Genomic DNA, 13725 nt, shown 5'->3' on the forward strand with positions numbered 1-13725 from the left:
GTGCATTACAGAAGAAATCTGTATGGCAGCTCAGATCTCTTGAAATAGGGTTCTGTGCGAAAGTTATGAGCAATTAATATCTTACCTGTTGTAGATAGCTGTTTGAATTATCTTAGTTTTGAGAGCTAATGACTAGTTTGAGTGGGGGTCAACAAATGTTCCGTAACAGAAAAACTACATGAACTTCACATTTCCTGTGAAGTTCAAAATCCTCAAACTTCACATGTGGAAAATCACGTGATTTTACTTGTGAAAACCAAAAGAAAAAAAAACTACAGCAACAATGTGAAACACATGTTTGCATTTGTTCCTGCTGTGATTTCCAACACATTAATATGATCACATGTAGAAAAACATGGTAAATTCATGTTTTTTTTTTTCCTTGTAAGGGTTGATTACACATTACTGATGACCTCAGCTGGTCATCCAGCACTCTGGCAGTGGACAAAACTGCCCTTTCTCAGAGGTCTGTGCAGATAGGATCTTGAGGAAAAGCTGCTGGTGCCCTTCTACCTCGCCGCCATGCAGAGCGTGCTGGTATTCTGTATAACTATGGCGCTGCCAGATGCTCTGCAGCAGAAAGATCTGTAGAGCATGAACAACACGTTGTCGGCTGCCCCCTGCCGTCCCTAGATGACATTGCCAGCTCCCGGCATCTCAGCAGGGCCAGGAAAACTGCCTTTGACCCCTTCCATCCCGGACAGGGTTTATTCAACCTTCTGACAGCTCAAAATTAGGACACTTAAAAACAGAACTTACCCCTTGGCAAAGGGAGTGTCTTCTTTTCTTTTGTGTATTGTTTTTGAGAGATGTTGCAAATGCATCAAAGTAGAAAGGCTCATACAAGCCATGCGGTGACAATAAAGATGACACTGTTCTATTCTGTTCTATTCTATTATCACTGTCTCGAAACATTTTGTAGCTGTTCATGCAAACACTATTTTAAGAACCTTTGTACGGCCATCACTGTCACACTAAGAGGTTTTTCCTCACAGAAGTAGTCTCATTTTCTTGCTGCAGTAGTAGAGCCACAGCTAGCCGCTGCTGCCGCTATGTGTGTGCAAATATAAAATTCTATGTAAATAATTACGCAGTTTCAAATTTAGTCATTGTGTAAAGTTTTAGAAACTAGTGTTGGCATGAGCCACTATAAAACCTTTGAAGCTGGACCTCTTTTAAGACAAAAGAGCTACCTACAACAGGTAGGGTGTTAATTAAACTAACACTTTAACCTTTTGACACAATATGACAGATTGATACTGCGAAAAACCACAGAAGCAGCAAATAAACCTTGTATCGTCACAGTTCATAAAGCGAGACTGTTTACCCATCAACACAGTAAATAAAGCAAATACTAGTTGATATATTTGAACCTTTTGTGTGATTTTCCTCATCCGTGTAGCAGTGTGCAATAAATGTATCAAGTCCAGTCAGTTTTACAATTATACGAAAGCTTCCTAAATGAACTGTTTATGTAAGGCTTCAGTGTCTTCAACAAATATCCTCTGTCTGCAGACCACTGCTGACGTTTGCCGATTGAATTACTTCTTCTTGTTATTTCTCAAGTTATTTTACGTTTCCGAACGCCTCCGTTTCATTTTGTCATGTCTTCGGTGGCAAAATAAATTTTATCCTTGTCTCTCTGTGCCGCAGCAAAACCTTTTAAATCAAGCGCAAACAGAGATTGTCCATAATTTCATTGGACAAGCGTCGCGCTGCCTCGTGTCTTTCTTTATATTTTGTTTTTCGTCCACTGTTTTATGATATGGTCCAACACTTTGATTGAAAATATTTAATTGGCAAGCAAACAATTTGCTGTCTGCATATCGAGACACGAGGTGCACTTTAGAAGCAGGTTTTTGATGAAAATTGTTTTGTTTTTTTTAAAAAGCACACTTCACTGTAAACCAACCAACTTAGCTGTGTGCTTTTGATGCACCTTTTAAGCTTTGCTTTATGACAGTAACAAAATGAAATTCACTTTTTTTTTTAAGAAAAATGAACAAGATCTAACCCTCGTTCAGCTCTGCCGGAGGGCCAGCTTTGTGCGCCGGTGTTGCCGACAACAAACGTTTTGTTTTCATGTTTTAATGCTCCTGCGCTGAAGATGGCAGCTTTAAGCTTTCACCCCCACTTCAATTATTTATATATAAAGTGAGACCAGCTTTCTGACAGTTCTCGGAATCAAGAAAACATCTGCTATGTTGAGTAAACAAGCTTCTTTTTTTTTTTTTTTTTTTTTTTTGGTGGGTTATTATTGATCACAATATTTCTAGGAAACTCTAACATGTCAAAGACTTTCAGTGGAGCCAAAAATGTTTTAGTTTTAGAAACAGTTACTTGTTGTGTTTTATACTAAGAGAAAAGTAAATGTTATCTATAGGCCAATGAGAGAGCAGGTACAACGGTACATGTTAGACAAAAACTATCATGATTAGATTAACATTTAATAGTGAATATATTTCAATTAAAAGAGTGGTAATCCTTCAAGGAATGCATATCACCTGCCGCCTTGTGTGCCAGAGTTTTAGACTAAGATGGAATTATGACAAACCAGACTTAAAGCTGTTTTGGTCAAGCCTTTAAAATAAAGTTACGCAGAATCTCATGCGATATTGCGAGATCTCACACTCAGAGTATGTGTTGTGCATGACTCTCAGCTACTACCACACCAAATTGTAGCTCAATATCTGTAAAACTGACTGAGCTAGAGTCCTTTTGGTTATGGCTGCCATCTTAAAATAATTTAACTGCAAAAAGTTAATCAGTTATACATGGACATCCAGACGTTACTTTCTGAAAGTTTTGTTCAGAGCCATCCAGTTGTGCATGGGATATTTTGCTAACAGACAAACAAGGCTGACTCCTACAGTTGGTGCTAAAGTTTTCGGCAAAAATATTGGGATAATTTGTAATGCTTGGAGTATGTGTTGTGAATTAGTCTCAGCTACTACCACAAAAAAGTTTGGTTCAATATCTTTAAAACTGACTGGGTTAAAGCCATTTTTTGTGTTTTTAATGTCAATGAGCTGTGGCGGCCATCTTGACATGGGTTGACTCTGAAAGTTACTTACTTGTACATTTCCGTCCAATGATTACTTTCTCAAAGTTCCATTACAATCCATCCTGTGGTTCACAAGATATTTTAATAACAGACAAATGGATTCACATACAAACAGACTCGGGCAAAAACATCATTGCTTCCTGTTCTCCTGTCAGCAGTGGGCAATAATCAATAATTGGCCCAGAAGATAAAAATGTACCTGTTGTCAAAATATTTATTGGCAGTGATCTTTTTGCAGAAATCTTCTGCAAGTTTTTCTTCTTTTTTTATTAGCTAGCTAGTTTTTTTCTGGTAACTGCTTTTATTAAAGGAACAGTTCAGCCAAAATTGAAGTGCTGTTCTGTCAAATAGCCATCAGCAGTTAGTACCTAATCAGCTGTGACATAATGATAAATGGAGAAAGGGGCAAAAGTCTTCATCTAGGCTTAGACTAATGGCTTATAAAACAACTTGAAAATGACATCCTCCTGTGAAAGAACACCACATTAGCTAAAGTTAAACCTCTACACTTTTGCATGAAACCATTTGTTCACGTTATCACTGTTTTCATAACTGAACTACACCTGCGTTACTATGTGAGTGTATGTGTGCAGAGCAGAGATAGATAGTGTATGTGCTGATGGTGCCGGGGCTGCTGTACGTATCAGTCCGCTTGATCAGAGCATCTAGTAAGTGAGAGGTTTACTCAGCTCCCAGCAGACCGATTCATTCAGCCGCCTTAGAAACCACCAAAATTGTGCAGGTGAAGTGTTGTGCTCAGTAGATCACATTTGCAGCCAGAGAATCAGGGATGCTCAGACTGTTTATCAGCCCTCTGACCTTTGTCATGAAAAACCCGTGGCACTGTCGTTTCTGGAACTGAGCGTAAGCTGCAGGGCTACGTCCAAATCCTGAGCTTAGTCAGCGTGTATTACAGGTGAAATTTGAAAGAAAGCCTTCAGGGGGAAAACAGATGTCTCAACATTACACAATGCAACCATAACCTATGAAAGAAAACATAGTGATCAAGTCACTTCTGAAGTTCTATCATGTTCTTTTCAAATAATACAATTTGAAGTAAAATAATTTTATTTGCAATTACAATATCTCCTTTTTAAATAAACAATAATGCCAATAAATGACTAAAAAGTGATAAAAACTTGAGAAGATGAAGCAAAGAATGCAAAGGTGGAATAGGTAAATGCAACTCATTAAGTCAGCCTACTTGTGGAGATTATTACAAGACAAGAAAGGCAATTAATATCGAGCCTCTTGTCTCTATAACTACGTCAACTTTGGTACTTCAGTATTCCCAGGAAAAAGATTAATTTTGCCCCGCAGGAGAGTTTAGATTCAGATGAGAAAACAGAAACTGGCAGCTGCAGCAGTGAAACCAGAAACAGTATGTGTTGGGACCTTCAGTGGCGCTCTGACATCTGCAGTACAAATGAGTGTAGGGCGCATGTGTAACAACATTAGTGAAGGAATGGGTCATTTCCATTCTGAGGAAATGATCCATCATGTACAGAACCACAACCATGAAAGTGACATTTAATTAATTAAAGTAGCAATGCCTGTTTGTGTGATTGTTGAATTGGTATCTTTAGTTTGTGGTTATCACCCCAAACTGAAACGTGGGCGATAATGCAATTGGGATTTTATCTTTTAAGCAAAATATCTCATAACATATTGAACAGCTTTTAATGAAACTCATAGAAAAAGGAGAGACGCATACTTTCAAGGAATAGCAGGTTTTGTTTTATTTTAATTTATCATTAGTCCTTATTATTAGTAAAACAACTCAAACTTGAGTATTAGCAAAATGGTTGTGATGACTGTTTATTAATTTCAAGGGAAACTGAGTTTTGAATAGTAGCAAATGCTCCATTAAGATTTTAAAACTGTTGGAAGCAAAAGAGTGATCACTTTGTTGCCTCCTGAAGTCGATAACCTTTCCTTTAGTTTTAGTCACTTTCAGAGACAGGTTGTTTACTTTGAGCCACATCATCAGCTGTTACATCTCCAGTCTGTGCACAGGCTTTTTGTTCCTACAGATCAGGCTGATCATGATCATGTCATCAGCAAATTTGATGATCTGATTGGAGCTGTGCATTGTTGCACAGTCATGAGTCATCAGAGTGAAAAGCAATGGACTGAACACACAGCCCTGGTGGCCCCCAACGTTCAGTGTAGTAGGGCTGGAGATGTTGCTTCCAACCCAAACTCACTGAGATCTGTCGTCCAGTTGCAGAAGGAAGGGTCTGAGCCCAGCAGGCCTAGCTTTTTAATGAGGTGCAGAAAAATGATGCTAAGCTAAAATCTATGAACAGCATTATTATATACTGTATGTATCCCTATTGTCTAGGTGGGTTGAAGCTAGATTGAAGGTGGCAAAGGCTTGATGTGTTGAATGGTTGGAATGACAGGTCCAGTGAGGGAGGCAGCAGATTCTTTGTAAGCCTTATAACAAGTCTTAACACTTGGGTGTGAGTAAAATAGTACGGTTGTCCGTATGGGTCATGACTAAAGGAAACAGTTAACATATATAACTTTACTACATTTGTCAATGCATAATTGTAATCATGAAATTTAATCAATGTGCTTGCAAAGCTACTTAAATATTTCTGTTTGTCATAAATAAAGTACAAATACAATCTGTCCAAACTCAATTAAGTGTTATCTCTTTTATAAAATTAAATATATTGTGATTTTAAAGAAAAGCACCTATTACTTAATTAGTACCTAAAAAAGTGTGATTGTGTGTTTTTAAGTAACGTCCTTGCACTGCATTCAGTTTGCCATACCACCCAAATGTATTGTATGCTAAGTCTTATTCCTAAAATGTCACACACCACTACTTTACCAGAATCATTTGGTACACTAAGAACCATGTTTGACCCCTAATATCAGGGTCATACATGATGTGTGACAGTCTTTCTAACGATTGTAAAATGGGACAAAATCAATAAATTAAGCTTCAGACACGGAAGTTTACTCTGGTGTTCTAAAGCAGAAGTCCCATAACATCATCTACTCCTATCCTTTAATCCAGACTCTTTACAAACATGGTGGAACAGTACAGTACTTGGACCTTTCTATATGTAGTTACTGTATAAATATAAATGACTAATGTATACTGTCCTCTTCTTTCCTGTGTTTTCCCTTCATTGTCCATTTGTTTACCTGTCCATCCTGTCTGTGCTTGTCTTTTCTCGTACCCTGTGTGAATGTGGTATCTTCAAACACAAATGGCTGTCTATTTCTATGACAGGTATGACGTGTCAGGCTCGGAGCTCCTACCTGGACACCGAGGTGCTGTGGGGGTACCGCTTCACACCGGTACTATCTCTGGAGAAGGGCTTCTACGAGGTGGACTACAACAACTTCCACGAGGTCTACGAGACCAATACTCCCACCTGCAGCGCCAGGGAGCTTGCCACTAAAGCTCGGGATGAGCCACTTTTGCCTCAGCTACCGCTCTTAAGCCCTGAGCCCAAAACGCACACTTTTGACCCCCTAGACCGCCTGTCAGCACTGGATCCACTAAGCCAGGATGAGACGAACGGGGAGAGGGATTTAGGGGGTGACAGGGGAGAGAACAATGGCTCAGCTGCTGCTCTGGGGGAGCAACCTCTTGTTGATGGACTGCCTGACTGAAGGGCCAAATCAGCCAAAAACCCAGGAAAGACTGGACGGTAGAATGCTTCTTTTAATCAATGGCCATCTTGTTCCACTGCAGTTACAGGAGACAGAAGACCTCTGACTCATGCAATATTCCTCTATGAGAGTGTTAATCTATAGTACAGATTGGTTTTGTAGGCAAATAAGTATGCATACTGACACTTACGTGTACAATATCAGTATTTACTCTTACAGGTTTCAGATTGTCTTTTTATATTCACAATGACCACTTACTGCTATGACTCATAGGTTCAAGTTTTATTACGTAAACTTGAGCTAAATCCGGTAGCCCTGACAGCACAGCATTGGCTTATTATGGATACTCCAATATTCTCATTTTAGGGTGTGTTAACTCAGCCTTATTTAACTCCCATTGAGAACCACTGTTTAAGCAGCCTCATAACTCAGCTCACCGCCGACAGCAGCTTGCACGCGGCAATCGAATCTTGCTTTAATTTATTCCTTTTAAAATGCGGCCGATTATAGTTTCCCATCTCTGTCAGCATTGATAATCTATGCCAGAAATCCCTTTCACCTGAGATTAAAGAGATGGGGTTTCTTGTTTGCAAGGAAAGGAGCTAGGAAATTCGTCTTTTGTTAAAAAAAATGTCTGTGTGTACTGGCAACCATATTCAAGTTTTGTTTCGTTTTGTTTCCTGGTTGTTTCTTCTAAATACCATCATTGATTTTGCCATCAACACACAGGGAGCCATCACCCGACAGAAGCCTGATAGTACCTCTTTTTATATGCCATTGTAGGACTTTACCAGTAGATATAGACAAACGCCACATAAGCTACTGACTTGAGTCTTTTGAAAACTTTTGGGCTCGTTAACGATTTTATTCTCCTTCCCACTGCACAAACCGGAACATTAAATCCAAGTCTCTTTTCCTTGGAACATAAAGCACAATTTCCTATGAGGGTGGGGGAGAGTCCGCATCCAACTAACCACCCATTGAGCTTCTGCTGCTGGCTGATGCATGTCAGTCCTAGTTAAAAGGGCCAACCAAATGTACTTTCAAATATTAAAAATTTATGCTCAACTTCAATTTGAAACTCTTATTTTTTACACCACATACAGTATATAAATATTTTAAATGCTAAACTAGCAATTAAAAGAAACAAGAACATCATGTTTTCTTTTAGATTTGTTTTGCTTTTAAATTTGAACATTTAAAGATATTCAGCCTCTATATTTTTCAGCTGTTTTGATAATGAAATCAAGTGTTCTATCTCATGAGAATAATATCCAAATAACTTGTTTGCTTGCCTTTTTTATTGCTCTTTCAAACATCGGTTTTCCGTTTCGTCTTATGACGTTAAAATACATTTTGTCCAAATATGCACTTTGGTTTTGTTCAGAGAACCATCTCTTGCGTTTTCACTTGACATATCTTAAAGTTGTTGATTGGTGAAAATTAAAACTGCACCTCAGTTTTGACCCATGATACATTTTTTTTTTATCTTCTTTAAAAGACACACCGCCGCCATGCATGAATTAAGCCTTACTCCCACTTTGTTGAGTACATTTAATACTGTACAAAAAAAAGAAAAAAAATACAGGGTACTTTTTAGGCATGCAAGTTAAGACATTTCTACGATACACATATTAGCCAGTCACTTACAAACTATCATAAATTGAAATGAAGTGATATTTTAGATACTTAAAACAATGGTTCAGATCTTTTAAAGTAGAGTTATGTGGAATAGTTGAAATTATCTTAGTCGTTGTAGAAAGCTCTTTGAACAACTTCAGTTTAGTGAAATAATGTTTTTTTTCTGACTAGACTGATGAGCTAATGACTATTCTAAGCAGACTTAAGGTGAAAATGAATTGCTGCTATCCTAAAACAACTCGAGTTATTTAAAGGAAAATTTAGGGTTATTCGTGAAAAACATAGTGGCAGCAGCAGTTGACTGTAGCACTTCCAGTGCAGCCTGGGGGACTTTTCAGAAGATTTCAGTCAAAATTCCCCAAGCAGACATGTAATGTAAATTTGATAGCGAGGTAAAAGTTTATAATTTAGCATTTGCATGATCTTTGAGATCAAACTAGCCATTAGTTCATCAATCCGGTCAGAGTTGAACTTTCTTTCTTTAAACGGAGGTCGTTCGAAGAGCTATCCAGAACAGGTAAGATATTAATTGTTCATAAACCTTTCTACAGAACCACACTTCGAAAGACCTAAACTATCTTTTTAAATTTCTGAGTCCCAGTTTTTTTAGATGTAAGCTCATCTTCTTTTCTTTTTTTTTGTTTGTTTTATTGTCACATTTCAGCACTTTACTGTATGTAAGCTGTGTACCATTTCTAAAACAATACAGTTGTTGGTAAAGAGAGAGGACACGATTATCTTTCATTCCTCGAATGTCATTTGTTTTCTGCGTGTTCTCATGGGAATAAACATAATATGGCCAAAAGAAACGTGTTTTTATCGAGTGTTTGCATGAATGCTCTACTGTAGGTGTCTTTGAACATACACTCCTTCAGGCATTAACCTTAATTCTAATGAGTGGCTTAATTTTATTAGCTGTAAAGAAAACGACTTATTTATTAACCCACGTGCTTTTTTTTCCCACACACATTTTACCTAAGAACTGGATTTGCTGTGCATGTTTTCACGAAGAAAGAATTTGAAATCCTCACCAGGATCACTGCTGAGCGACCCCATGTTCAAGCCTCAGGACAAAACTGCTTCATCCATGAAAGAGAACGCACCGAGAGCTTTGTTGCCCCCCCCTCCACGTTGGGATTTGAATTTGGTCATTAAAATTGTACAGCAGATAAGCAATGATCTCTCATGGATAAACACGGTTGTGGCTGCTTGCGTTCTCAGGATCGAAATTATTCCTAAAGAGAATTTAAACTGAATGCACACATCAACCCAACCGGCAAGTCGTTTTATGTTTAACCACTCATATATGCAATCATTTTTAAAGGATTTTATATTTCTTTACACAGATGTATAGTGTTTTAATGTCTTGACTGTGCACCTAATTTATGTTTCTTTTATGTTTTTCCAATTTAGTAGGTTTCAGGGGGGAAATGCATCAAACAGTTCACCGTAAACTTTTTAATTTGGCATACATTAGATGACTGGTTTAGGTGGTGGAGGACATACAGCTTTTTAAAGCACAGCCAGACCTAGGCTATAACAAAACACAGCTCAGACAGCCATCTAACACAAGTGGTTCCCAAACTTCTCAGGTTCTGACCCACAAAATACCATCAGAGGTGTTTTTGATCTTAATTATCGCTGGTTTAAGTGTACAATTACTTCTCTTCAAAGAGAAAGTAAGGCTACAAAGCCAGCACAAATACCCTAACACGTATTAAAGTATATTATCAGATTCTGATTGCTGATTTCTTTATATTTTATAACAATTACAGGAAAAAAAAGTGCTATTAGTTACCATTGTTGAACTTTATTTGATTTCTGGAAACCTCGTGACCCACAGCGGGGTCCCCGACCTCAACATTAGGCATCGCTGATCTAACAGACACACCCGCATAACTGTTGTAATGGGAATAAAAAGTGCTTCAATGATTATCTGCTGCATGTAAGTTAAAGCTGTGTTAAAGTGTTAGAGTGGAAAAGTATAGAAGCATTTATGACACAATGTTTTAGTGAAGGAGCACTCCTTATCTTATAGGGCTCTGGGGTGTAGGAAGCAGTTACCTGATCCCTACCCCGATTCGGAGACCCCTCCTCATCCTATGGAAAGATACAGAGTGTGTAGAGCTGGGTATTTAAAGGGGTTCTGTGGTCAGACTCTGACTCACCTCAGCTCAGTGATTCTCAGCTATATAGCTTAAATAAATTATCCTAAGACGAAACTCTTAGTTTTGCTCTTTGTTAAAGAAAATTCCACAACAATTTACATGTGAAGCAGCAACGCTGGGACTATTGTCATGCTGCACGAGTGGCAGAACAGCCAATTCGGCCCTCAGTAGGACTTAGGTGACTGGCAGCACAACACGTGAACATACCCCTAAAGAAACAGTCTGGACAGAAATGCTTTTACTGAAGAATCAGTGGTTAAAATATAAGCAGATATTGAGTTTCCCAATGTTTTATGCATCTTGTTTGTGCACCAAGAATATTTACAAAGGGAAGCCTGAAGGCATTTATAGACGTCAATGCCAAGAAAGTAGGATTTATCTTCAGTATTCAGAAAATGTAAGGATTCTGGTTGTAAACTGACAGACTTGTAACAGCAGCTTTTTTATTTTATGAAATCGAATACGTTCTTGTCCTATATATCCTATGAGAGCACATTTATGAAACAGTAAACATTATGGAGGCCCTCCTTTACTCTTTGGAGCAAACTTTAAAAGTTAAGTCCCACTGTGTCCATGTTTTATTGGCAGAATACCTCGTTAATGTTATCCTGCGGTTATCATCACTAATACAGACTTATCCTCCTTGATAACGCAGACAAAAACAGTAGGTGTACGTGTTTGTTTTAGAATCAAATGAAAGCCAAAGCAATGCAGCTATACAGATAATAAAATGGTGAAGTTAAGCTTCCCATCTGAGCTACGGTTTGTTAAAGCTGAAGAGTGTGTTTCTGATCCTGGTTTTCAGTCGACAGTTTAGCTCTCTTCTTTTAACATTTTTGAGTTTTGCTTTTTTTTACAACAACCTAAACTTCCGATTCTGTTCGTGCAGCCGATTGTTTGACAGCTTTTCTGGATTTTAGCTCTATGTTTGTCAGTTCACAAACATTGACTCAGCAGACTGCCTTTGCTTTAATTACTGTAACACAGGTCAATCTGAATGCGTTGTGCTTAGAAACTAATATAATTGACGATTAAATCCAGTTAAAAGGGCACAGAAATGAATCATTTTTGCCAATGAAGTTTTGTTTATAATGCCTCAACCTGCTTGACATGGCTAAACCTTACGAAATGGCAAAAGACTGCAGGAGTAAAGTTACAGTCCCAATAATTTGGTAGCTAAACAGCACAAACGGTGAGGAACAAAGTGACATGGTGATACTTTTAGAGGGCAGCTTGTTAAGAAAGTTCACTAAATCACAGCAATGTGCTGTCAAGGCTATTCTTGTCCAAGCTATTCAATTCTGAAGCTGAATCGTCACCAAGATGACAGTCCGTGAATCAGATCTGAATAATACACGATGATTAATATGTTGCATCTACTGGATGGTACACTGAAATAGGTACTGTGCATAGTGTGTGTGTGTGTGTGTAAAAGATGGTACAGACATAATTAGTCATCAGTTTTTTATTACACCTTCAAGCCAACATCACACACTTTTACAATGACGCCCAGTAAAAGTCAAACCATATTATATGCGTTCACATCTTTATCCGGTGACAAAATCCCCTCCTCTTCATAAAGAAATAAATGAAAGGCAAAGAACAGAAGCACATTACCTTAAGCTAGTGAATGATACCACATCATAAGTATCTGTGCTTGGTCTCTTGCTATCACTAACTAATACGCTGCCTTATCTGTTAAATAATAAATTCCTATAATAAAGGAGTAAGCGGTTCCTTAACAAATGGGTTGTCAGAATATAAAAACCTGCAAAAAAAAAAAAGGAAACGGTTATAGCCAGAGGGAACAAGTCAGAGGAAATCACTTTGTTTTTGTGTATTCATATTGAACTTCCTGATTTTGTTCCCAAAGACACACTGACTCAGCCAAAGAGCTCGTATTCATGGGGGAACGTACACAGTGACAAAGCGATGACGCATTATTAGGCCAATGAGAGCCTTTTCTATGTATTGCCGTGCATTTGCTTTGTTTTCGAAGCCAAGTTGCATTTGACTCTCCCTGCCACAATTACATCTTATTAAGTATTTAAATTGTCTCTTCTGTGAAACAGCGATGCTTCACTTGTCGGGGTCGGTGGTTTGGTTTAGATTTTCTTGCGGTGGCCTTGGTCAGGTTGTGTTTTTGTACCTGTTCGTGTCCCGTCTCCAGGCGTTTGTCATTCCGTGTCATTGGCGTCCTCTTTATACTCCCCGCTGCATCAGTCTCCTGCGTCCGTGCATCGTGCTTCACCAGCGTTCTTCCACTTTTATGTAAGTCTAGTTTGCTGCCACGCCACCATTTTGAGTTTGGGACTAAATAAATCTAGTTTTTTTTCTGAGCGACCGTGAGCTTCTGTCCACACCCCTGGGTTCAGAAACCTCAAATCACAACATCACTGCTTCCTCTGTCTTCATTCCCTTAGAGGTACCGCTGCTAACGAGAAGCTTATGGATGTCATTTATCTGTGCCGTCTCTCTTTCTTTAAGCCCCTCCGCTTGAAAGAAGCATGTGGAGCCGAGGCCAGTTTTGACCACCCAAATTCACCGGAAGCTGTGCACATGACGAAGGGACATTTTGAAATAATTTTCTGCAGCATCAATCAAATCAAAAGCAGTGAGCTCTGACATTTTAAAAGCGAACATGTGTAAATATATTTTTATATAACTTCACAGATAAACCAATCATAAACCACACGCTGGCAAACAGTATATATCAGCCGGCTGTTTTTGATCTTAATAAATAGTGAAAAATCGAGGATGTACTTAAAGTGGCCTTTTATCTGTGGCTCTGCAGAAAGCACAAAATTAAGACTTGAAATCAGTCCCCGCACGTCCCTGCTCACAGAGCAGACGTTTAAGATGCTGCCAGCCTTATCTGAAGCACAGCGTTCCTGCAGACATGCCAAAGTTGTCACATTTGAACACAAATATTATCAAAAGTGTCAGCTAGAATTATAAAAACAACTAGAACTGCAAAGGAAAAGTTCTGCACTGTGTGTAGTAAAGGAGTTTCATTTGGAACAGGCTGACAGGGGCATAGAAGGGATTATTTTCTATATCTATATATATATTGGCCTTTTTCCAAAACCAAGCCAAGCCAAGAGACAGAGGTCTGATCTGGGATGTTTTCTGGACGACGGCAGCCTTTGATTCAGATTTCTAAGGCTGCACAGCCACTACAACTGTGAACTGAACTGGTCAAGCTGCTGAGAACAA

General features: G+C 38.6%; 1 protein-coding gene across 1 annotated transcript in view; it reads left to right on the top strand.

The window, feature by feature from the left end:
- The window catches only part of kcnj5 (potassium inwardly rectifying channel subfamily J member 5), a 28317-nt gene extending 19181 nt beyond the window's left edge, over positions 1-9136 (top strand). Inside the window, exon 4 of the mRNA XM_017419986.2 lies at positions 6315-9136. Coding sequence (XP_017275475.1) covers positions 6315-6700 — 386 coding nt within the window. The 3' untranslated portion in view covers positions 6701-9136. The remainder of the gene's footprint in view (positions 1-6314) is intronic.
- Positions 9137-13725: the final 4589 nt, after the last annotated feature.

The sequence above is a fragment of the Kryptolebias marmoratus genome, linkage group LG2 (assembly GCF_001649575.2).
Source record: "Kryptolebias marmoratus isolate JLee-2015 linkage group LG2, ASM164957v2, whole genome shotgun sequence".
Taxonomy (NCBI): domain Eukaryota; kingdom Metazoa; phylum Chordata; class Actinopteri; order Cyprinodontiformes; family Rivulidae; genus Kryptolebias; species Kryptolebias marmoratus.